Below are 24057 nucleotides of genomic sequence, written 5' to 3'. Positions count from 1 at the left end.
TGGAGACTGAATTCCCCTCTTCCAGGCCCCTGTCCTGTGATGTTTGTCTGGATAGCTGTCCTGTAGCATTGCACCTGAAACTCTGAAGGCCACCTGGCTTCATCATTGAGTCTGATTGATCAGGACTAGCTGCCAAAAAGCTGTCCATGACCTAAAAAGGGCCTCTGTTTTTTATCTGTACATACAGTAGAGTAGAGCTTACACAGTAATGACCTAATACTGTATACCATCCCTTCGTAGAGCGAACGTTTCACTATATGGTAAACGTAGGTTTGATTTTATTAATGGTATTATTTTCATAGCTGTTTGTGGACAAAAGATTGGTGCAGGAGCGTTGATTCATGTTCTTTACTAATAGCTGATTGAAACGAACACTTTGCAAAAGACGCATTGCACTTCCTTGGTTAGTTTACCTGCAGAGGGGAATGGCCCCCACCCTTTCAACAGCTTCTTACCTGTTATTAACCAATCAGCTGCTTCCCCTGTTGACTGACATGTTTTCAACCAGTAACACGACTGAGGAGGTGCAGGTGAAATGACAGAGGAAGTGCTTGTCTGACAGATTTCCAGAGACAGGGAAACTTTGACCTAGTACTAGATACGTATTAAAATGAAAATGTTTGCTAGACACTTCTACAGCAAATGTATTCCTGCGAGCTGTAATGGGTTGCTTGTTTGCAGTGCTGGACGTGCGGAGGTTTAGACCGTGGACGACAGAACAGGCTGGGATCCTCTTTTCTAGAAGCTGCTCTTATGACTGTACCCCCTTGCCCGCCTCCCCTCTTCTCTCCTTGCTCCTTCCCCTTCCCCCACTGTCCACTTTGATTTACTCTCCATCTTCATTCGACAGGCAGTGTCTGGTGTTATGTCAGAGCCAGCGCGTCCTACACCCCCTATTTACCTCCTCTCTGCGACCCCAAGGACGGGCATTTGCTTGTGGATGGCTGCTATGTAAACAATGTCCCAGGTCAGACTCTTCCGCACGCTGGTGCTTCATGTTGCTAACCTGACCGGGTGGACATTGCAAAGCCATGGCTTGGAAGGAAACGCATGGGCTTGGAAATTAGATTTAGTGCAATGGAATGAGGCGACTGGAACACAGAACCAAGCGTTCGGCCCGTTCCAACGCGCTCACATCCGCGGGGCTCAGCAGGGTGCTTCTGTTCTTTTAGGGCACACAGTACTGAAGTAGCTTCAGAGATTTGCTAGGCTGGTTTTTACTCTCCCCTGATGTTTGAGAGACCCTGCTTTTCCTCAGTACGGTCAGAAATGTAAATTATTTGGTAGACTTCCTGTTTCTACAGGAAATTGGTTCTGTTGAAACGCTTTTTGCAGTTTAGATAAACGCTGACCTGCTTTCATCGTTGTTGGCAAGATGAGTGTTCTGGATTCTCAATTTGATCCAAAAAAATAAAGAAAAACACATTTGAATTCTGATTGGTACATGCAGTTTGCTGACAGTGGATGGGGGGCTGTTTCCCAGCAGCCTCAGCTGTCACTCCAACCCACATATTACCCTGGAGCTGCAGAGGGAGCCTCTCTACTTCCAGCCCATGTGTCGCCCAGTTTTGCCCCCAGCAGGGGATGTGGGGGGGGGGCAGGGCTGGGCTGGCTTTGCCCACCGTGTTCACTGACAGATCCAAACCAAGGAGAGACATTTGCACAGCGCCTGCAGGTACTGGAGCTAGCCAGGCACCAGGGACCCGATCAGAACTGCATTCAAGAAGGAAGGATCTCCCATTGGTACTGCTGGAGAAGGCAGGGCTGCAGTAGGAATAGTGCAAATTCTCATTTAAGACTGTAGAGGAGCATTATTTCAGTACAGGATTTAGAAAAACAAGACCAAAAAAAAAAATGCAATTTTTTTAAAGAATTGAGGCACACCTATAAATCAAAGATGGGCAGCTTGTAAATTTGTACACGAGAGTGCATCCTAAATTCTAGCGGTGATGGTGGCTGTGGTAACCCCAGTGCCTGAACCGTCGGCGCTGTGCAGATGATCTCTCTCCAGGGCTGAAGCGTGTCTCCCCCACGAAGCGGCGTGGACGGGAGGGAGGCACGCCGCTGCACTGATGATGTGGCGGTTCTCATTGAATTTGTCCTCCCCTCCCTCGTGTGGATAGGCTCACTATGGCGGTATGTGCGAGCTAGCATGACCCTTTCCGGGTACCTACCGCCACTCTGTGACCCAAAGGATGGAAACTTGCTTATGGACGGAGGCTACATCAACAACCTGCCAGGTAAGTAAAGAAACTTCCACAACTGCAGTGTTAAAGGAGCGTGAAGCAGGATCCTTCTTCATACCTCTTAGCCGTCCTTCATTTGTAAAGAAAGGTGCCTCAAGCAAAGATTTCACAGCACAGCAAGTAAATGACAGCACAGAAACCACCTGCAACCAGTCAGCTGAGCCGTACTCGCTGCCCGTTAGATCAATCTGCTTTTTCTTGCACTGCGGGTGCAATATAATGGCAATATATTTAAACTTGCTTAAATAGCCCCTCTCCTGCTGCCTGCTGCAGAACTTTGAAGACATCCACGAGTTTGCAGAGGATCTAGAAGTAATGTAAAAGTAACGTTTAGTAGTGCGGGTGTGGGAATGAATGCAGGCAGGCAGGCAGTCAGGGTCTTGTCGGTAGTGCTGCTGCTGGTAATGCTAGGAAGAGGTAAGAGAAACGATCCGGGTTCCACTCCTTTAACACGCTTCGTTATTCTGGACACCCCTTCAGGGGGAGTTGGTTTTAAGGTGGAATTGGAATTTGGAATTTGGAATTGGAGTTGATTCAAGGGGAATGGGAAATGGAATTGACTCCGACTCTGAATCCAGCTAGAACCAACTCTGAGAAGGTCCAGGGTAAAGAGTTTGAATACAGGGGTGAGGTGGGGAACACGGTAAGGAGGTCGAGTGAGTCGCTTCAGATGTCATTTTAATAGATTGTATTAATTCCTGCTCCTTCAGAAAGAGGGGGAGGGGGTGGGGGTGTTTGATTCTATGAACAGTTTTCTTTTGAATGTTGTGGTTTTTGTTTTTCATTTATTAACCCTTTTCAGATAATCCAGCTAAGGCTTTGCATAACAGAAGGTAAAAATCCCCCAAACCTTTTTTGATGAAATGGAGTGTCTCTTTTTTCTAAACCCAGATTCCTGTTGAACGAACCGCGAAGGAGGAAGGATATTTGTTATTTTAGATAAAGGAATGCGTACGTTTCTGGTAGAGTGATGTTATTGGGTTTGTTTTGAATGGGCATTCTGTTAAATATTCAGGGACTGGATCAGCATCCAAATCAATCAATCTGCAAATCAATCAATCTGCCGTTAAAGTATCGAATCTGTTGTTATCATCATAGTCATCATTAGAATGCTGATTGAAATGGGAGTTTGAATTCAATTGCACCGATGGAAGTTTATTCAGGGAGAATAGTGCTCTCACTCTCTTAAAAGCAACGAGAGACGTATTATTAGTATCATTTTAGGGTTAAAAGTGGGTTTGCTCAAAGCCCCGACCGTGCCTTAGTTATCTGTATATCAAGCCCAGCCCACTTTGTTCTGTACAGCTCAGAACGTGCCCCCCCCAGACGCTGCCCCCCACAATGAATTGACTTATCTCTTACGAAAAACAAACAAACAGAGCTTGCAGATGATTTTAAGAAAGCAACTAAAAGTGCCCGAGTGTTTTACTGGTTGCAGCGTTTGTGACAGTCTTGTAGCGTCCTGACAGGTTCGCTTGCTCGATGGCAGTTGGACCGATTGCTGCCCTGTTTTGAAGTTGCTGTTTTGAGTCTCTATTGCTGCCCTGTTTTGAAGTTGCTGTTTTGAGTCTCTATTGATGAGCTGTTTTGAAGTTGCTGTTTTGAGTCTCTATTGATGAGCTGTTTTGAAGTTGCTGTTTTGAGTCTCTATTGATGAGCTGTTTTGAAGTTGCTGTTTTGAGTCTCTGTTGATGAGCTGTTTTGAAGTTGCTGTTTTGAGTCTCTATTGATGAGCTGTTTTGAAGTTGCTGTTTTGAGTCTCTATTGATGAGCTGTTTTGAAGTTGCTGTTTTGAGTCTCTATTGCTGCCCTGTTTTGAAGTTGCTGTTTTGAGTCTCTATTGCTGCCCTGTTTTGAAGTTGCTGTTTTGAGTCTCTATTGATGAGCTGTTTTGAAGTTGCTGTTTTGAGTCTCTATTGATGAGCTGTTTTGAAGTTGCTGTTTTGAGTCTCTATTGATGAGCTGTTTTGAAGTTGCTGTTTTGAGTCTCTATTGATGAGCTGTTTTGAAGTTGCTGTTTTGAGTCTCTATTGATGAGCTGTTTTGAAGTTGCTGTTTTGAGTCTCTATTGATGAGCTGTTTTGAAGTTGCTGTTTTGAGTCTCTATTGATGAGCTGTTTTGAAGTTGCTGTTTTGAGTCTCTATTGATGAGCTGTTTTGAAGTTGCTGTTTTGAGTCTCTATTGATGAGCTGTTTTGAAGTTGCTGTTTTGAGTCTCTATTGATGAGCTGTTTTGAAGTTGCTGTTTTGAGTCTCTATTGATGAGCTGTTTTGAAGTTGCTGTTTTGAGTCTCTATTGATGAGCTGTTTTGATGTTGCTGTTTTGAGTCTCTATTGATGAGCTGTTTTGAAGTTGCTGTTTTGAGTCTCTATTGATGAGCTGTTTTGAAGTTGCTGTTTTGAGTCTCTATTGATGAGCTGTTTTGAAGTTGCTGTTTTGAGTCTCTATTGATGAGCTGTTTTGAAGTTGCTGTTTTGAGTCTCTATTGATGAGCTGTTTTGAAGTTGCTGTTTTGAGTCTCTATTGCTGTCCTGTTTTGAAGTTGCTGTTTTGAGTCTCTATTGCTGCCCTGTTTTGAAGTTGCTGTTTTGAGTCTCTGTTGATGAGCTGTTTTGAAGTTGCTGTTTTTGTTTCGTTGTTTTTCTCACCCACAGCGGACATCGCCAGGAACATGGGGGCCAAAACGGTGATCGCCATCGACGTGGGCAGCCGGGACGAGACTGGCCTCTGTAACTATGGAGACAGCCTGTCTGGCTGGTGGTTGCTGTGGAAACGCATTAACCCCTGGGCGGAGAAAGTGAAGGTAGGAGGCTTCACCTCGAACTGTAAAACACTCAGAAGTGGAGAAATTAGAAATACTTAAAGAAAGCTGGTCAATTAAAAAGACAAAAAAGGTCCATCTTGAAGACGTTGAGGGAGACTTTTAATCAGAATGTTTCTTTTAGTATTTCTGAACACACAAAGGGGTGCAAATTTCAGTCTGGCCCAAAATGTCCATTTGTATCTGTACCAGGGTAGCAAGCAATTACTTAAAAAAAAAAAAATACAACAATAAATGTTCTTGTCATTTTCTTTGCGTATTAGCAAGAAACATTTTCAACAAGTGTCTAGTTTGCTGTTTTGTTTTTCATCGTTTGTTGTTTTGTGTAAGCAAGTGATATCAATTCTGTATCAATAATTGCATCATTTGATGTTGGTAGATATTTGCCGATACTCCTCAGAATACAGGAAGCATGTGCTGTGTGCCTCCAGCTCTTTCTGGAGGCTTGTAATCCCGGGCCTTCACGCTGCGCTGGGATTTGAAGTCTTCCTCCCTGAATAAGAGGAAGGGATGTTTTGTGTTGACGTGTCCTGTTAGAACCGGACAAGCCAACGCAGAACGAGTCGGAGTCAACCTCTTCGAACCTCGTCCCATAACCCACGTAAAGAAGCCAGCCTGTGTGTCTCCCCCGCTCCCAGGTTCCTGACATGGCTGAGATCCAGTCCCGGCTGGCCTACGTGTCGTGTGTGCGGCAGCTGGAGGTGGTGAAGAACAGCGCGTACTGCGAGTACATTCGCCCGCCCATCGACCACTTCAAAACCATGGACTTCGGCAAGTTCGACGAGATCTACGTGAGTCCCTGCCAGCCTGAGAGCCGTGTCAGGAGACAGGAGCTTCCACGAGCAAGCTTTAGTGCGGAGTATTCAAATCTAGAAGCAAGCTGTGCTTGAAATGTGTTCGCTGGCAAAAATAATCATTTTGCATATTCATTCATTTAGAATTTATAAGTGGCTGTAGCAAGTGACTCATCAATGAGATGAAATGAGTGACATTCATTCTACTAGGCAGAGGAGGCTCTCTCTTTCTTCAATAGGGAATGTGATGGGGTCATGGGGTTATTTTGCTACTGTAATATGGTACTGCTATTCTTTTCAGAGCTAATTCAGAGTAAGACAATATGCAAGAGTTTGTTCCGATTTTTGAAAATTTTTTTCAGACTTGAAAGCCGCATGGTTCCCTGGCACTAATTCATGTATTTTTTCATTAGTTTTTAAAACAGTTACAATCGTTCTAACTCCAGTTGCTTCGTTATCTGAGTCTGTAGAGTCATAGTTGCCGGCTGTTTTTGTGGACTTCCTGTTTGCAAAAGAATCCGATAATGCGGTGACCTCTCAAAGGTCATGAGCACTGCCTTCTCTGGAGTCGGGAAGTACTCAAAAAGCAGCTGGCAACTAGGATTTGACGGGCACAGAAAATGCTATAGTCATTCCGATCTAGAGAAATATTATTCAAATTCAATATTGGAGCAACCACTCAGTCATATCGTAAACAGCATTAGAAAGGTAAAGGATAAGGGAGCAAACGCCTCTTACAGAGAAATGAAAACGCGGTCTGCAGTGCTTTGAGAGCTCTTCAGATTGAGTGTTGGTAACACGGCTCCTGTGTCTCTGTCTCCCAGGAGGTGGGGCTGCAGCACGGGAAGGTGGTGTTCAGTGGCTGGGGCCGGGGGGATATCATTGATAAGATGCTGAAAGACAGACGATCAGCCGATTTCAACGACAGCAAGAAGACCGTGAGTATCCGCTGAGAACGAAACAGGAACCGGCTTCTCCCTCGAATGAACTCGCTGCGCTTCATACAGTCCAGTGAGACCTACTGAGTAACGTTAACACGTTGGGTTACACACGAAAACATCGAAAACATCGTGGCGTTTCAAAATCTAAATCTGCTGTATTACTATTATGGCTTCCGGTAATCCTTTTTTTTTCGATTTTTATCATTTTGTAGTTGCTTTTATTACTCGATGTTAAATATAAATTATACTGATTTCATTTTTGTTATGTCTGAATCCTCAAATTCCATGTGATGATAATCTGTTGCCCATAGCTGTATGTTGTAGCTTCTCTTGGCCAGTCAGGAATCGGTTCCTCTCTCTGCAGGTTCATGTTTTAATCTGATTCCCTTCTCCCTGCCAGAGCTACCCCTGCGCTGGTGCTGACTTCACTGATCTCGCTGAGATTGTGTCCCGGATCGAGACGGTGCCGAGCTACCTCGCTGCGGACGGTGAGTGGAGCTGCTCTTGAGAATGTGGAGCTCTCTGGTATCGGCTCTCGTCCTGGGAGCTGCTCTTGAGAATGTGGAGCTCTCTGGTATCGGCTCTCGGTCCTGGGAGCTGCTCTTGAGAATGTGGAGCTCTCTGGTATCGGCTGTCGGTCCTGGGAGCTGCTCTTGAGAATGTGGAGCTCTCTGGTATCGGCTGTCGGTCCTGGGAGCTGCTCTTGAGAATGTGGAGCTCTCTGGTATCGGCCCTCAGTCCTGGGAGCTGCTCTTGAGAATGTGGAGCTCTCTGGTATCGGCTCTCGGTCCTGGGAGCTGCTCTTGAGAATGTGGAGCTCTCTGGTATCGGCCCTCAGTCCTGGGAGCTGCTCTTGAGAATGTGGAGCTCTCTGGTATCGGCTCTCGGTCCTGGGAGCTGCTCTTGAGACTGTGGAGCTCTCTGGTATCGGCTCTCGGTCCTGGGAGCTGCTCTTGAGAATGTGGAGCTCTCTGGTATCGGCCCTCGGTCCTGGGAGCTGCTCTTGAGAATGTGGAGCTCTCTGGTATCGGCCCTCAGTCCTGGGAGCTGCTCTTGAGAATGTGGAGCTCTCTGGTATCGGCTCTCGGTCCTGGGAGCTGCTCTTGAGACTGTGGAGCTCTCTGGTATCGGCTCTCGGTCCTGGGAGCTGCTCTTGAGAATGTGGAGCTCTCTGGTATCGGCTCTCGGTCCTGGGAGCTGCTCTTGAGAATGTGGAGCTCTCTGGTATCGGCTCTCGGTCCTGGGAGCTGCTCTTGAGACTGTGGAGCTCTCTGGTATCGGCTCAGTCCTGGGTTCCATAACTACCTTCAGTTCAGTATTGAAAAGATCAGGACCTTCTGGCTGGCTTACCAGCTCCTGTGAGTAAACCTACAGACTCATGGGTGAGACTGGCTTGCTGTTTTGAGCAAATTTGCCAGGGCCCTGAACCCCAGGACTGGGTGCAGCAGTAGCAGCAGCAGCAGGGCTAGTGTGAGTTTCTAACCCTGCTCAAACTCCTGGCTCCTGATCATTTCAATATTAATAATAACAGACTTCATTGAGGGGAGCTCTGAACCCCAGGACTGGGTGCAGCAGCAGCAGCAGCAGGGCTAGTGTGAGTTTCTAACCCTGCTCAAACTCCTGGCTCCTGATCATTTCAATATTAATAATAACAGACTTCATTGAGGGGAGCTCTGAACCCCAGGACTGGGTGCAGCAGCAGCAGCAGCAGGGCTAGTGTGAGTTTCCATCCCTGCTCAAACTCCTAGCTCCTGATCATTTCAATATTAATAATACTAGACTTCATTGAGGGGAGCTCTGAACCCCAGGGCTGGGTGCAGCAGCAGCAGCAGCAGGGCTAGTGTGAGTTTGTAACCCTGCTCAAACTCCTAGCTCCTGATCATTTCAATATTAATAATACTAGACTTCATTGAGGGGAGCTCTGAACCCCAGGGCTGGGTGCAGCAGCAGCAGCAGCAGCAGGGCTAGTGTGAGTTTGTAACCCTGCAGTAGTATATCAAATCGTCAGTATTCGGAATATGATTGTATATCCCTGTTAATGAAATGCTTGTTGTAAATGGTGCTGTGTTGGTTGGATCAGCAGAGGAGTCGGACTATCTGACGGAGTACGAGGATGATGGGATGGACACTGTGAGAGAGGAGGAGGGAGAGGAAGAGGAGGAGGAGGAGCCTGAAGATCAAGTCCCTGCGGAGTGGACACAGAACGGGGTGTTTGAGACGGTGAGGCCCTGCTCTCCCCCAGCACTGTGACACCACGGGGGAGGGGGGGGGGGGGGGGGGAAGGGCTGTCGAGTTTAATCTGGCCCAGGACTACACTCCCCCATTTTACTGAGGTGATGCGTTTCTATAGAAACGAGCAAAGCGAAAACCAGGAAAGGAAATCAAAATGATTTTATATCAACCAGATAGAAAAACGATAAGTAATCGCAAATACTGTGGGTTGCTCACGACGGGCTCTATATTAAGTCACTCTCGGGTTGGTATTGATTGGTGCTCAGTAATTGCGTATTCAAGGGCACATGAGGAAGAGCTTTGTGTAGCGCTGTGGAGTTAGCAGGTTTTATTCTGTTTTAATTAATGCAGGGCCGTTTAAAACATGTTGAAGGGAATTACTGTGCAAAGCTGTGTATCGGCACCACTCTAGCTGCTAAACCAGATCACAAATACAGCTCTGTGTTTCCCAGGATGAAGAGAAGTCGATCCGAAATCGTAGGAAGAAACCCTTGGAAGCAGCATCTGGGACGGAGACCTCCGACTCGGAGCCAGGGAGATGGAGTGAGAGTGGAGGGGGTGGAAGGAAGCTGCTGTGAGAGCCAGTCTGGGGTCTTTAACAGAAACAAAAAGCCTGGACCTTGCAACACTGTAAAATATGTGTTCTTTTTTTATATATAAAAGAAGATAAGCCTTCAATAATGAACTAATATAATTAATGCAAAATATATTGAGGTGCATTAACGGACAGATAAGTATTTAAAAAAAAAAAAATTAAGATTTTATTAGCCGTTAACCCAAAAAAATTATTTTTGTTTTCTCAAGAAATGGAAGCGTGTGCGTGTGCGTGTGCGTGTGCGTGAGCAGTATGTGTGAGGGAGTGATGTTTGTCCTACACATGATCACTTTAAGCAGTTGAATATTTATGCACACTGGTGTGTTCATGCATATTCCCAGATTCCTTCGAAAACCAAAGGTCCAAAATAGAAAGATTTTCCAACAACTCTCTGTCCCTAATGAACTACTTTTTAAAAAAAAAATATTAAGACGGATTCACAAAGCCCCATGTCATGACACAGAAAATAGTTAGGTTACTGTTTGCTTGTTTAACAGCCATTCAAAACCGATCCTGAATAATAGTAACTCCACTGTTCCTGTAGTGTAGGAAAGATAACTTAAAACAGCTGACCTTCCATAACTATAAAACGAACCAACCACTAAAATCATCTGATACACTAATATGAGTTAATGAGTTAAAGCAGACTTTTTAAAAAGGTTTGTGAATAGTCCTCAACATTACATATGCCTCTACCAAGTGCTTTGAATCCTTTATAATGATGTCTTATTTCTGAATCGCTTCACTCTCACCCTCTCACTCTCATTGCGTTTGGTTTCTGATGTGAAAAGGGACGAGAGACAGAAAGCAGCTCAGCATGTGCCAACAGCGAGGGCTCAGTCTCTCAGCTTCCATCTGATTGCTTTAGTTCCCTTTCCCTCTACCTGTGGTTTGGATTAAATCTACAGATCAGATCCAGCCAGCGTTTAAACGTCTGTGTTGCTTCTAAAGAACTTTGTAACGCACTGAAAGCAACGTGTTTACACTCTGAAAGCCAAGTGTAAAAACAATACCATGACCCTGGTCTTAAACCCTCCCTGCACGGACTGAACTGCAGCATTTCAGAGCTCTTCCAGGGGTCTAGGAGTCTAGAGACAGCAATGCCACTTCCCTCATGTCTGTGCAATGCTGTGGTACGCGTTGCCAGTATATTTAAAGGTAGTTATTTATAAAATATTTTTGTTATAGTTTTCTTTTTTTAATACCAGTCTGATTCCTTGAGTGGAAATGAGACTAACATGAAAATGATAATGTTTATTACTTTTAACTGCTGTTAGTTTGCACTGATCCCTAACTTGGTGTACAAATTTGGAGGGGATTATATTTTGGGTTTACTTTTGCAATAATAATAATGAGAAGAAATATAATATATTGATAAATATGTAGAACAAATGTGATATAATTGAATTAATATCTGGAAAAAGACTGAACAATAAAAACACAAGGAATGGAATTGGCTGTTGGACCTGCTGCTTATTTCTTCTTGCAGTGAGTGGATCATGTGATGCTGCATGCAAGGCAAGTGACAAAACCAACAAGACAAGCCTCTCTGATTTATGTTGTAAAACACTTGGGTTATAGTTCAAAGTGTTTTACACCAAAATCTTTAACACAAGGAAAAGGAGGTGCAGTAATTCCATGTTAAGAAAATGTGTTTGAAAACGTTGCTCAGCACATCAGAAAGGTTTCAGAGAAAAGGAAAAGTGATTTTGGATATTTTCCATGCCTTTGCCCAAGATAAACATGATTGAATGAAGTGAAAGTTACTGGCACTTAACTTTCTCCAACACGAGACCTGTATCCAGACAGGACTAGGAAAGACAACTCCAGTCAAATTATATCTATATAAAATGCATTAACATTTAAACATGAAAGCATGAAAATATAATACAAACTTGATTTTTTTGCATTTCTTGGAAACCACAAACAGTGCAAGAGCAATGCCACCGCATTAAGAGCTGAGCATCCCTGGGAGTTCAGAATGGTGTGGACGTGCTCCAATCAGCTCTACAGTAAATCTAAAAACAAGCAAGGAATCAGGAAGAGGGGGACCAGTGGAAACACTGAGAGTGCTAACAGGAATCGCATTTAAAAAAGGAAACCTTGTGCATAATAGAAGCAATACAATGAATTACCATTGTACAAAAAAATCAAGGGATGGAAAGTAAAGATGAGACACACTCGAGAATGAACAATCAATCGCAAAACACATTCAAAAATCAAGGCGGAAGCTCTGGTTATTGGGGGGTCTCAGATGCTGGGACCATATCCTCTGGTTCAGGGTTTCACTGGTTGGTTGTTGGGGGGGTCTCAGAGGTGCTGGGACGATGTTCACCGCTTGGTTATTGGTTCCAGTTGAAGCCAGAGGCCTCCCTCGGCTCGGAGGACGAGCTCTGGCTTGCGACGGACCTCCTTGGTGTGGGGAGAGACCCTGAATCGACGCAGGGTTAGAGCCACCACCACCTTCATCTCAGCCATGGCAAAGTTCTGCCCGATGCAGTTCCTGTAAGCAGGTAAAGGGTAAACAGCTTCAGTCAGCAGTGTGTGGAGCAGCATCAGGAGATGCGATACATATTAAAAAGACGATAATACCGAGAGCACAAGAGTTCTTTCGCTATTGGCCAGTTTGTGGGCAATTGCACAAACTACTTTTGGTCATGTGACACTGTTAGCCAATAGGGTTACAAGTTTCAAGAGAAGGTTATACTGAAAGCTTTTGTTTCACCCTCTTTTGACGATGCATGCAATCCTACAAAAGTGACTCCCATATTAAGATGTATTCATGTTTCTCTAAAGCTTTCTCCCACTGGCTTCAGTCTAGCTTCCATGCGTCCAAGCCCAGGGTTGAAGGGTTGGACCAGCATGCTGTAGATCCTCAATGAGGAGCCAGTACCTGGGCCCTGCAGAGAAGGGGATGAAGGCGTATGACGACCTGCCTTTAGCATTCTCCGGGTCGAAGCGGTATGGATTGTAAACCTGCAGGGAGAGCAGAAGATTTCCAGTTAGTGGACATCCAGCCAGTGTGGGGAGACCATGGAAAAGGCTAGCAGAAGCCCTGCTTACATAATGGAAAAGGTTTTCAGATCAAGGGAGGTTATGCAGGAGGTGCACCGCCCTGATGAGACCCCACTTGGATTACTGTGTTCAGGGTTGGTATCCATGCTACAAAAAGGACATTGAAGAGCAATGGGAGACTAATCCCAGGGCTTGAAAGGTACGAATTATGAGGACAGGTTGAGGAACCTGTGTAGAAAATAAGACTTGTTTGAGGCAAACTGATCAACGCTTTTAAAGTCCAGTCACTATTTCAAATGCAGCTTAGAGCCCAAGACCAAAGGACACATGTGGAAGTTGAGTGGATGCAGATTCAGAGGGTAGGAGCCCGTTTCTGTATCACACACAGAGTGGAGGGTGTATGGAACGGGTTGCCAAGCAGTGTTGTTGGTGCCGAGTCACTGTTATCCTCCAATAGCCTCCCGGACGCAGTTCTGAGATCAATTATCTATAAGGAACTGGGTCAACATTGACTGGCCTCCTCTAGTTTGTAACTTTGGTTAGGTTTTTACGTTCTAGAAGATGAAGCCCTTTACATAACTCTAAACACTTTTCACAGAGCCAAATTAGCACTAATCCTGGGCTAATGTTACCTTGGGTAAGGTAGTCCGTCCACAGTTAGTGGTAATGAAGCTCTGTGAAACCAGCAGTAAACTTGTAAGAAGCAAAGTCAAGCTGATAGACGTTTCTGCGCTTGGCTTACCTCAGGCTCAGGCCACACTACTGGGTTGTGGTGGGTTCCATAGATACTGACCAGGCAGATATTTCCTGGAAGGAAGGAGGAAGGCTTTAGGTCAGTGTCCCTCGTTTGTTAGGATCTCTCTTTGGCAGCAAAAGCCCTTTAGCCCCTTGTGTGAATTCTCAACAACACCACGGTTTTATCAGAGTTTATGAAAGTCTGCACAAATCAAAATTAAAGACTACAAAATAAAATCAAGCAAAGAACAAAAATCTACTTCAGCATAAGGGTCGGAAACATAAATACATAATGGGAGATCACCATTACTTAGAGATTCGGGTTCTTTCAATACACTAAAGAAAGCCCTTATCAAGCTTCAGCACGAAAGGCTGGAATGAAGGGGTGTCCGAGACCCCCGTATATTTCAGAGAAGTCGCTTCGTTTGTCAAGTTGGGGTAGATTGCTCCATTGACGAGAGCTGCTTTCTGCTACCCTCGTGCGGACGTGCGTTTTCCTTTCTGAATATAATTGTGCAGATTTGGAGCACAGATCTGTGTGGGTGCGTGCGCCCTTCAGCGTTGATTCAGGGTCTCACCTGAAGGGATGAGACGGTCCTCTGGTACCTTGATGTCCTTGGTGAAGCGGCGCGTCACCGCGTTGACGGGAGGGTGCAGTCGGAGACTCTCCTTTATACACATAGTGGTGAAGGGCAGCTGAGACAGATCATTCCTGCAGAGACACGGGGACAGTAAGAGATGAGACGCACACACCCCCTGCAACCACACGCTTAAACACCACACTGAGGAAGGCAGGAGCACGACGGAGGTTATTTTGCAGGAGTAGAGTGTGCTCAGTTATTTACTGCACGACCCAGGCTGTCCTATTCTGTTCCCTCAGCGCAGGAGCTCCACAGTGTTGAAGGCCAGGAGGCGTCGGGTGGTTGTGTGCGTTTGCTCTGCAGCTCTGCTGCTCTGGAGCGTCTGTACCAGACAGACAGGGCTGCAGTGGACACTGACCATTCGATCTCCTCGCTGTCTCGCCCTGCCAGCAGCGTGTTGATCTCCTCTCTGCACAGCTCCTGGTACTCTGGGTGCTGGGAGAGGTTGTGAAGGACCCAGGAGATTCCACTGGCTGTGGTGTCGTGACCTGAAAGAGAGAGAGAGGTGGGGGAGGCTACGGAGAAGCGCAACTTGAAAGGACAGAGATAGATTTGGAAAGGAGGTATAACTGCAGTGTAATTTTGTAAAAAAAAAAACTAAAAAATATAATTAATATCGAAAAGGCTTTTGGTAGCCTTAAGGAATCCACATGGACAGAGCAGTGAAGTGGTCAACTCCACGTCTAGTGAATCCTCCGTCATTCTCTTTTGCTGTTTCTGCTTGAGAATTAGTGATCAGGCTCACCAACGCATTTCCAACCACTGGGGTCTGCTTCTGGAAAGACTCCTGAAAAGGTGTCTTTCTGGCGCGAGGTGGTTTGTCATTACCGTCCCCTCTGAAGGGAATGGACGGAGGTTGTACTAAACAGTGTTTTAACTGCAGCCAGTCGCCTTGACCGTCTTACCTTCAAACATAAAGGTGTCGCATTCTGCTTTGATCTCTTCGTCGGAGAGTCCATTCCCGTCCTCGTCCTTAAACACAAAAAGACCAGCCTCTCTAAGATGAGGTTTTACAATGCACTGCGAGACCACACTTAAAGTACCGTGTCCAATTCCTGTCACCACCAAAGGGACATGGTGGCCCTGGAGAGAGTCCACCAAAGAGCAACCAGACCAGTACCAGGGCTAGAAGGACTGAGCTACGAAGACAGGCTGTGTGTGTTAGTGACATTATTAATAACAGGCTGACAAATCAAAATCAAATAAAATCCCTCTTCTGCGCATGCAGATGTGTGTGGTGAAGTGTTACCTGATAACCTAGACTGCGAGGGCTGTGTGCAAATATTCAAAGAAAGAAAGACGTTTGGATTTGAAATATTTGACAGTGCTGGGAAGACCAAGGGCTTTGTGTATGTAAATGTGTGTAGATCCTGAATAGAGATGAAGAAGCACGCGTTTCTCTGGGGGTGCAGCCGCCCGGGAGCCTGAGAGAGGTACCTTGGAGAGCAGCAGCACGTCGATGAAGTCCGTCACCTTGCCCTTCTTTGCCAGCAGCTCCTCTCCCAGTCCCTGCTGGCTCTGCAGGGCTGCTTTGCGCTGCCGCACCACCGCGGAGGTGAACTGGTGAACGACGGCGCAGGCGCGGGCGAACCGCCTGCCCTCCTCCGAGCGCCGGTACAGAAAGTCCAGGTGATGGGGCAGGTGGAACTGCCGCTGCTTCACCAGGGTGCTCAGCTCAAAGATGGCAGCGATGTACTCGCTGGGTTTCCTGCGGAGGGAGGGAGGAGAGCACAAATTGGGGCTGGACTGGGTGGAGGGATTGCGTAACATTCCAGTTCAGGGCTGGCTAACCAATCACGGTCCGGCAGGTTAAAGGAGATAATGAACCACTTCAAGGTCTGGATGGGGGTTCGATTAAACAGTTTGGAACAAAGACCAGGAGTGGAAGGGCAAACTTTGCACACCCCTGATCTAACCAGTGGCTGATATTAAAACCATATAGAACACACCCGGATTTCTGTGTTTAATTCAACCCGAATGCATCCTAATGTATGGAAGAACCACCGCGCTCCAAAAACATTCATGAGCAGGCGGTTTTCGTTTACTCACTGCTGGCAGTTGCTGTCGTAGCTGAAGGTGCATTTGAGGAGGCTGTCCAGAGTCATCAGACTGACCTGATCAAACATATCCAGGCAGCTGGTCCCCTCAGCCAGCAGGTGGCGCCACTTTGCCTGAGAAACACAGGCAGGGAGAGTTTAACACGGTCTCGGTGCGCTGCCACCGAGACGAAAGGAAACTAGATTGGTGCCGGATTTTTTGTAAAAACAAAAAAAACAGTAACTGCAATGGCAGCCCCAAAAGGGAACAGGAACACATTTATTTTGACAACAGTATTTTGCAGATGCAGTGAGCCAGATGTACTGTCATTTAAAACCACAATAGCATTCCTTAGTGTCTGTTTGCTATATGTGTTTATACAGACGTGCTCAAATTTGTTGGTACCCTTACAGCTCATTGAAATAATGCTTCATTCCTCCTGAAAAGTGATGAAATTAAAAGCTATTTTATCATGTATACTTGCATGCCTTTGGTATGTCATAGAATAAAGCAAAGAAGCTGTGAAAAGAGATGAATTATTGCTTATTCTACAAAGATATTCTAAAATGGCCTGGACACATTTGTTTCAATCCTATTGAACATCTATGAAAAGAGCTGAAACTTGCAGTCTGGAGAAGGCACCCATCAAACCTGAGACAGCTGGAGCAGTTTGCTCAGGAAGAGTGGGCCAAACTACCTGTTAACAGGTGCAGAAGTCTCATTGAGAGCTACAGAAAACGTTTGATTGCAGTGATTGCCTCTAAAGGTTGTGCAACAAAATATTAGGTTAGCGGTCCCATCATTTTTGTCCATGCCATTTTCATTTGTTTTATTATTTACAATAATATGTTGAATAAAAAATCAAAAGCAAAGTCTGATTTCTATTAAATATGGAATAAACAATGGTGGATGCCAATTACTTTTGTCAGTTTCAAGTTATTTCAGAGAAAATTGTGCATTCTTCGTTTTTTGTGGAGGGGTACTAACAAATTTGAGCACGTCTGTAGATCAGCCAGCGCTGCAGTCTGTGTGATCAGAAAGCTGTGCCAATTGTGTCATTTCTTTACATCCAACACTCACGTACACATGAAAAAAAAAACAGCTTGCTATTTGCAGCACTGTGCGTGTTACTGGCACGCTGTTATTAACAGGATGTAAAAATGTGATATGCAAATCAAATTTAAAAATCTCCTGTGCATGCAAACATGTGGTGTTAATCTAGAATCTGATAATCTACAATGCGAGAGTTGTGTGCAAATATTCAAAGAAAGAAAGAAATGTTAGTCAGTGTTTTTTTTTTTTTGGCCAGCCACTGTATTTAATCTCAGGAAGCAAACAGAAAATGCCGGCTATGTTTTACAGGAAACACCTACAGAGGATATATTTTTAACACATGTTTGTAGAGCAACAGCTGCCTTAACAATGTATTTATAAACCTGGGAGCACGCCTAACGAACTGCAGCAATTATCAAATGCACAACTGCATCCCTGAAGGATCACTTCATACCTACAACTAAAGGAAACACGTTTGCAAAGTGCCAGATCACTAGATGTGCTGTCTCTTCTGTGAAGAGACTTTGACTGATGTAGCCCGGTTACATATCTATAGCAGATAATGACTCTGACTCATTGCAATTAGAATCCCTCTGGATTACTGCAGACCCGACAAGAAATTGAGAAAAATTGGATTTGGAGCTTTTGCGATCGCTCTCCCGCGGCGTGACTCACGTGCATGATGTCCGTGGACTTGTTGAAGATTTCCATGTAGAGTTTCAGGATGTCGAAGTGGAAGGCGGGAGTCAGCAGGCGTCTGTGCCGCGCCCAGCGCTCGCCATTACTGAGCAGGAGGCCATTCCCTGCAGAAGAGAAACAGAAAACCAACTCCGTCCACAATCAGGAGAGTCACAAACACCACAAGAGAGGGGGAGGACGGTGACGCTCTCCGCGTGGGGATTCATAAAACACCTCCCTCCTTCTACAGGAGGCTTTTCAGAAGCAGAAAAGGGGTTCTTTTTTTGTAATTGTGTGCTTCTGAAAAGATTCCCCAAGGCAGATTGGGAAGAAGTGAGGTAGGGGGAGCATATCAGCGTTGCGCTGTGCACAACAACAGGGAGTGATGGAGAACACAGGCAGTAGGATATTAGACAGGTAAACATCAGGAACACAGAGCTGCTGTAATGCATCCCTCCAGTACAGTACAGGCTCCTCTTACTTACCCAGCCATGGGCGCAGAAATCCATAGAAGAGTTCATCCTTGACCACGACTGAAGCTGCAGACAAGCAGAGAGAAACACGCGGCATTGCGTTCATGTGTATACGTTGTGCAAGAGCTGTGTGCAACTATTCAGAAACAGCCACGGGAAAGCAGGACGTCAGTTACTTCAAGGGGAGCAAGTGGGTGTCCATGCAAAGCTTTGTACACCAGCAACAGAAGTCTACAGTCCAAATCAGAGAAACTTAAACACAGGTCACTCGTTTAAACTCAGTGCAAGAAAGAGAGGAGGGGGGAGGGAGAGAGAGAGAGAGAGAGAGAGAGAGAGAGGAGGAGGAGGGAGAGAGAGAGGAGAGGGGGGGAGAGAGAGAGGAGAGGGGGGGAGAGAGAGAGAGAGGAGAGGGGGGGAGAGAGAGAGAGAGAGAGAGAGAGAGAGAGAGGAGGAGGGAGAGAGAGGAGAGGGGGAGGGAGAGAGAGAGAGAGTGTGTTTCTTTCACGGCCCGTGGGCACCAGTGATCATGCTGCAAGGGCCAGCAGGTAAGCTTGTCATTGAATTTAAGAGTAAATGGTTTGTTCATGTTGTAGTCATTGTATGTTTCAAAATCACACTGAGTGCTGCTTCTTGCAATTAAAGACACTGGCTGATCTAGTCTGTGTTGCACACAGTATGTCTTTGACAGGCAACTGAAACTGAAGAGCAGGAACCTGAAGATGCAACTAAACAAGCAGGTGAGTGACTGCAGGGTAGGACTGCAAGCATGCCAGCTGTGGACAAAGGCTTTGCATCACCTGGACATGTTAGGATTGAGACATTATTAAAAAAAACACTATATTAACATAATTTAGATCTATTATTTCACATCATGTAATCAAAGACACTACAAAATGATATTGCTAGTGTCTACCGGAAGCCACAGTAGTAGTACGGTATTTCATGTTCGATTGAGAAATGTCCATTTGTCAGTTTGATGTTAAGTATATGGAAAACTACAAAGCGGTGTGTAATTCAATAGGTTTTTAACTTCAGATTTTTTAGCAGGTTTAGTTCGACTTTATGAAGCAACACTATAGGGCAGCAGTGTGGAGTAGAGGTTAGGGCTCTGGACTCTTGACCGGAGGGTCGTGGGTTCAATCCCAGGTGGGGGACAATGCTGCTGTACCCTTGAGCAAGGTACTTTACCTAGATTGCTCCAGTAAAAACCCAACTGTATAAATGGGTAATTGTATGTAAAAATAATGTGATGTCTTGCAACAATTGTAAGTCGCCCTGGATGGATAAATAATAATAATAATAATAATAATAATAATAATAATGCAAAACGTTTGTCCAGAGCTGTAGATAAACAAAGTGTATCAATAGTAGTGCAACGTGTTGAAGGGTTTTGAAACCCCTTCAAACGGATAGCTACCGGAGGCCATCAGCAGGGGTTTGATGTAGTCGGGGTGAAAGAAGCGCAGCAGGGGGTAGAAGGGACCGAGCCACCAGGAGCAGGAGTGCACGTGGGTCCTGACGAGCTCGTCCACCGCTTGCAGACCCTCCTCCGTGTTCTTCATCTGAACCAGAGAGCAAAAAAAAAACACACGCGGCTGAGACGCGCCTTCAGGAGAGCAGCGTGTGGGGCGGTTACGTGCATTCTGCTTTATAAAAAGAGAAAGTTCACTGAACTCTTGTCCTTAATCGGTTATGTTGGTATAATAAAACGCAGGGTGCCACAGGGATGTGAATTCCTGCACACACGCTGCACAGTAATTAGGTGATTTTTTTAAATGGGATTGCTGGGCGTATTTTACTGTACACAGGAGGGCGCTCCTTGTTTTGTAGGAGCAGCTGGGCAGAGTACATCCCCAGTATGCAAATACAAGCAAGAGGAGAGATTGCTAACTCGCACTTGTGAAACAGTGTGGTGAAACCAGGGGAAAGGTTGCTGCGGCTTACAAGTTTAACAGCACGATGTAGTAAAGCAGGGCTGATCGCCTGCAGAAGCAAAGTGAAGTCTTTTTAGTTTGTCCCGTAATAGGATGCTTTTATGTTAAAAATCGAGAAAACAAAAACACGTTTTCCTCTGCCTGCAGTCGTTCAAAGTACTGTAGTTATTATAGCAGTTACCCAATCAGAGCCTGCCACGTCATCGATTCTCCGTCGACACTCCTCAACGTTCTGCTGTGCAAACGTGTTTTTTGTATTGGTCTGTTAAGCTTGAGAACAACACTGAGATGTTCTGTTTTATTTTGAATTTCACTGAAAAGGGAACAGCAGCTAAGACTCCTGAAACTGTTTGCAAACAGCTTTGACCTCTGTTACCAGCTGTGAAACTGGTTTATCAGTCTTCACAGCTTCGGTTTATCAAATCAGCCACTGAGACAAAACAAGAAGTGTGAAGTCACTCAGAAAGAAGAGCTGTTTTAAAAAGAAAACTACCTCCCGGGAGTCTTGGGACTACTTCTGATTGAAGCAAGACATTTTGAGACACAGCTCTGGCCAAAAGTTTTGCAGAATGAACTCACTGTGTTTCATAAAGTCGAATGAAACCTGCTGAATAATGTGACCTTAACATATTGAATTATATACCTCTGTGTAGTTTTCCATATACTTTACAAAGAAACTGACACAGATTGAAAAAAAAAAGAAATGTTACACTTCGGGAGAGAGACACTGCGGCCACTTTCTCACACATATAGGGAAGTATGTTTCGGTCGTTCTGCACATTTCGCAATTCAGCTTAGCTGTGGCCAAAACAAATGTTGCGTCACCTAGAATGTTTGTACTAGATAACTGCAGGACAGTATTTCATGTTAGATTATGAAATGTCACCTTTTTGAAATGTTCAATACCGTTTTTTCATTAAGTCTATGGAAGGTACGGTAACGTTATTCAGCAGGTTTCGTTTGAATTCATGAAGCTAAATGAGTTCATTCTATAGAGTGATGCTAATCTTTCGCCCGTAGACGTGCACGAGTCCCTTGGACTGCAGGATATTGAGACAGTTTTGGTTTAGGCAGAATCACCCTACCCCGCATCATCGTTAAACACGTGACCATGCACAAGGCTGCAGGGAGGAAACTCGTTTGGGGGTTCCGGTATGATGGACTAATTGACAAGCCCGATCTGTGATGGAGCCGAACCCCGTACAGCACGCTCCTCTCCTCACAACGTGTAGAACGTTGATCGTAAACTCCCCCTGCGTCACAAACGTGAGGACGAAACTCGGGTAACACGTCACATCAAGTGCCTCCAATTATACTTACATGGTAGTTACTTGGTACTTACACCCAATTACAATGTTACTATGCATAGTTACAATGTAATTCGGGTTTATATGGGTTATAAGGTGTACACTATCTCTGACCTCAACTCCAAACCTCGCTCTAACCCTTTTCTCATACAATTGTGTTTTTATGCATCGTGCAAAAGGATTCCCACTTTAACATGTGCTTTTGTTGCGGTGTTGATTCGGTTTGACAGCAGCAGGCTGCGCTCTCGCATAAGTTGCAATCTCCTGCCTTTGCGTCTGCTGTACCCACCACTAGCTGACCTTTTTAAAAGGGCAACCGCCACACGGCGTTTCATTTGACCCGTTAAACCCGGTCGCCCCTTTAAAATGAGTACCTCCTTACCAGGCCGAGGTGTCCTAAGATCCAGTTTCTTCGCGGCGGCTCGGTGAAACACCGGAGCCGCCGCGCGTTGACGCTGTAGCGCCACAGGAAGCGCACAGTCCGCAGCGTGAGCTTCAACACGACGTACAGGAGCAGCAAGAGGGCGCCAGAGAGCAGGAGCCCCCGCGGGGATCTCTGATTGAGGGAGAGAGACCCCCACACTCGCTCCAGAAGGACCAGCATCCTGCAGGGGAGAGGGACAGAGACCTTACTGACTGGGTCTGACCGAGTAAGTGAATATCAAACAGGTGGCATAAACACGGCTGTGTAGAAATCAATCAACACACGGCATCCAGCACCCATAGCAAAGGCAGAATGAACCAATTTTGCTTCATCAAGTCTGATGAAACCTGCTGATAATGTTACGTTAACATATTACATATACTGTTAGTGGTTTTCCACAAAAAAACTGACAGCGTTTCAAAAATGTGACATTTTGAAATGTAACAAAATACTGTACTATTATGACTTTTGCAAGCTCGTTTGGTAGTTTCCTTGATTTACATGGTGTTAAATAAAATATCTAAAATTACGTTCATAGTTTTTTTTTTTTTTTTTTGGAATGATGTCGCAATCCTAAAATTCTGGGTGTTGCAAAACTTCTGTCCCTAGCTGTCGAAAGCATATGTAGAATCTGTATATAAAAACGCATCAACACGTGTTCTCGATATCTTCCCCAGTATGCAAGTCCAGGAGCTTTATACACGTTTAAAAAATATTAGTTATATCCAATCCAAAAGGGTCCACTTAAACGAAAACAAGAGCAGACTTTGTTTTCATTTGAGGACCTCAATAACATGTAGTTATCAGCAAGACCTCAGAGATGGTGACAGATACCACGCAGCGAGCGCATTTAGGTGCGGTGAATACTGCAAGGCGTTAAAATGAAATGCGCTCCAAGCAGTTTCTTCAACATTTTTTTTTATATATAGGGCTGGTTTTCGATGCAAATTTTCTTCCTTCAAAACTTCCATTAAAATATTCAACAAATGCACGCATTCAGTAGAACAGGGGGTTTCAACCGGGGGTCCGTCTAAGCACCACAGGGGCTCCGCAGGATGCACAAATGATAATGAAAGTAGAAGAAAAAACTGTATTTTTTATTACCTCTAAACCACTGTCCATACATAAAACAAACAAACAAAACACAAGAGCCTACAAAAGTGCAAAACGGTAGAAGCTATACCTTTGGATCATTTCTATGCTGGTTTGAATACAGAAAAAAGTTCATCACTGTCAGTTATTATAGTTTTATCTTGAGGTTGATACTGTAAACATTTTAAACGGCACACAGAGTTATGCTGAGATGGGTAGTAAATGGTAAGGTGATAAACATTTACACTGCAGACTCTTGGATTATTTATAATAAACTTTGCAGAACAGAAAGCGAATGTCAGTGTTTCCAAATAGATTCCTAAACACTGTATTTGAATTCTGTGCGTCCAAAAGACATTAAGTTTTAAGAATTAAGCCTGCTGTTTGGCATTCTGTCCTAAACCACAAGCTTGCCAGCTCTAGCATTTTATAAGGAACCTGAACGCTGCAGCTGTTTAAGAGCTGAAAACAATTAAAAAGGTCTAATTAAGCAGATTATCGGTTCAAGCAAGGGTTTAGTTAAGTGATTGAGAGCTAAATTTTCCTTCATAAAGTCGAATGAAAGCTGCTGCATAATGTTACTCTAACATATTGAATTACACACTGCTTTGTAGTTTTCCACATATACCTAACAAAAAAACTGACACATTGAAAAAAAAAGACATTTTTGAAAATCTAACATGAAATACTGTCCTAGTATTTCTGCTATACTTTCCATTCTGTAGTTACATGATGTTAAAGAAAAGATCTCAATTGTTCACATAGTTTTTTTTTTTTTTAAACCAGGTCTCGATCTTGAAATTCTACAGGCGATGCTAACCCTGTGTCCATCGCTGTGGATTGCAGCGGAGCGCTCGCTACGGGATGCAGACAGGGCTGTGCTTTGCTTACCTGAGCTGCGCTTCCAGGAGCTTCAGTTGTGGGTCTGGTAGGTGCAGTGTCTGAGGGAGCTCAGCAGATCAGGGAGGGTATGAGGAAGTGCAGTGCACTTGATCTGTCTTCACATCCTGTATGCAAATGCTTGGGTCACAGCTAGCT

At 45.0% G+C, this 24057-nt stretch overlaps 2 protein-coding genes across 12 annotated transcripts in view; one reads left to right on the top strand and one right to left on the bottom strand.

Moving 5' to 3' along the window:
- Window positions 1–11083, top strand: part of LOC117409831 (patatin-like phospholipase domain-containing protein 6) — a 37996-nt gene extending 26913 nt beyond the window's left edge. For 3 of the 9 annotated variants that reach the window (XM_059006812.1, XM_059006809.1, XM_059006810.1), the window contains exons 30-37: window positions 851–967; window positions 2124–2240; window positions 4902–5050; window positions 5707–5859; window positions 6687–6800; window positions 7204–7291; window positions 8884–9023; window positions 9488–11083. In XM_059006812.1, coding sequence (XP_058862795.1) covers window positions 851–967; window positions 2124–2240; window positions 4902–5050; window positions 5707–5859; window positions 6687–6800; window positions 7204–7291; window positions 8884–9023; window positions 9488–9613 — 1004 coding nt within the window. In that variant the 3' untranslated portion in view covers window positions 9614–11083. The remainder of the gene's footprint in view (window positions 1–850; window positions 968–2123; window positions 2241–4901; window positions 5051–5706; window positions 5860–6686; window positions 6801–7203; window positions 7292–8883; window positions 9024–9487) is intronic. The other 6 variants (XM_059006818.1, XM_059006816.1, XM_059006817.1 and 3 more) reach the window with 4 other exon arrangements.
- A 372-nt stretch (window positions 11084–11455) lies between these two features.
- LOC117409832 (ultra-long-chain fatty acid omega-hydroxylase) lies at window positions 11456–24001 on the bottom strand. 3 transcript variants are annotated; one of them, XM_059006819.1, is made up of 13 exons: window positions 23911–24000; window positions 21886–22108; window positions 19680–19824; window positions 18275–18328; window positions 17787–17914; window positions 16071–16192; window positions 15459–15729; window positions 14927–14993; window positions 14380–14509; window positions 13959–14092; window positions 13388–13452; window positions 12524–12606; window positions 11456–12133 (listed from the first exon to the last, which is right to left on the bottom strand). In XM_059006819.1, exons 2-13 carry the CDS (start codon window positions 22105–22107, stop codon window positions 11962–11964), a joined length of 1593 nt encoding a protein of 530 aa, XP_058862802.1. In that variant the 5' UTR covers window position 22108; window positions 23911–24000; the 3' UTR covers window positions 11456–11961. The 3 variants fall into 3 exon arrangements, with proteins under 3 accessions (XP_058862802.1, XP_058862803.1, XP_058862804.1); XM_059006820.1 differs by lacking the exon at window positions 18275–18328; XM_059006821.1 differs by lacking the exon at window positions 12524–12606 and having other exon boundaries at window positions 11960–12133; window positions 23911–24001.
- Between the last annotated feature and the right edge of the window lie 56 nt (window positions 24002–24057).

This window comes from Acipenser ruthenus, chromosome 34 (genome assembly GCF_902713425.1).
Source record: "Acipenser ruthenus chromosome 34, fAciRut3.2 maternal haplotype, whole genome shotgun sequence".
In the NCBI taxonomy this organism is placed as follows: Eukaryota; Metazoa; Chordata; class Actinopteri; order Acipenseriformes; family Acipenseridae; genus Acipenser; species Acipenser ruthenus.
This window is presented reverse-complemented; position numbering and strand designations above follow the sequence as displayed.

Bases quoted from the DNA above. Each gene is read 5' to 3' on its own strand.
- LOC117409832 (XM_059006819.1), bottom strand. From the start codon at position 22,107: ATGCTGGTCCTTCTGGAGCGAGTGTGGGGGTCTCTCTCCCTCAATCAG. The intron at 18,329-19,679 runs GTAGCTATCCGT...GCTTGTCTGCAG, and splicing joins ACCCCTGCTGATGGCCTCCG to CTTCAGTCGTGGTCAAGGAT. The intron at 13,453-13,958 runs GTGAGACCCTGA...CCTTCCTTCCAG, and splicing joins GGACCGTCTCATCCCTTCAG to GAAATATCTGCCTGGTCAGT.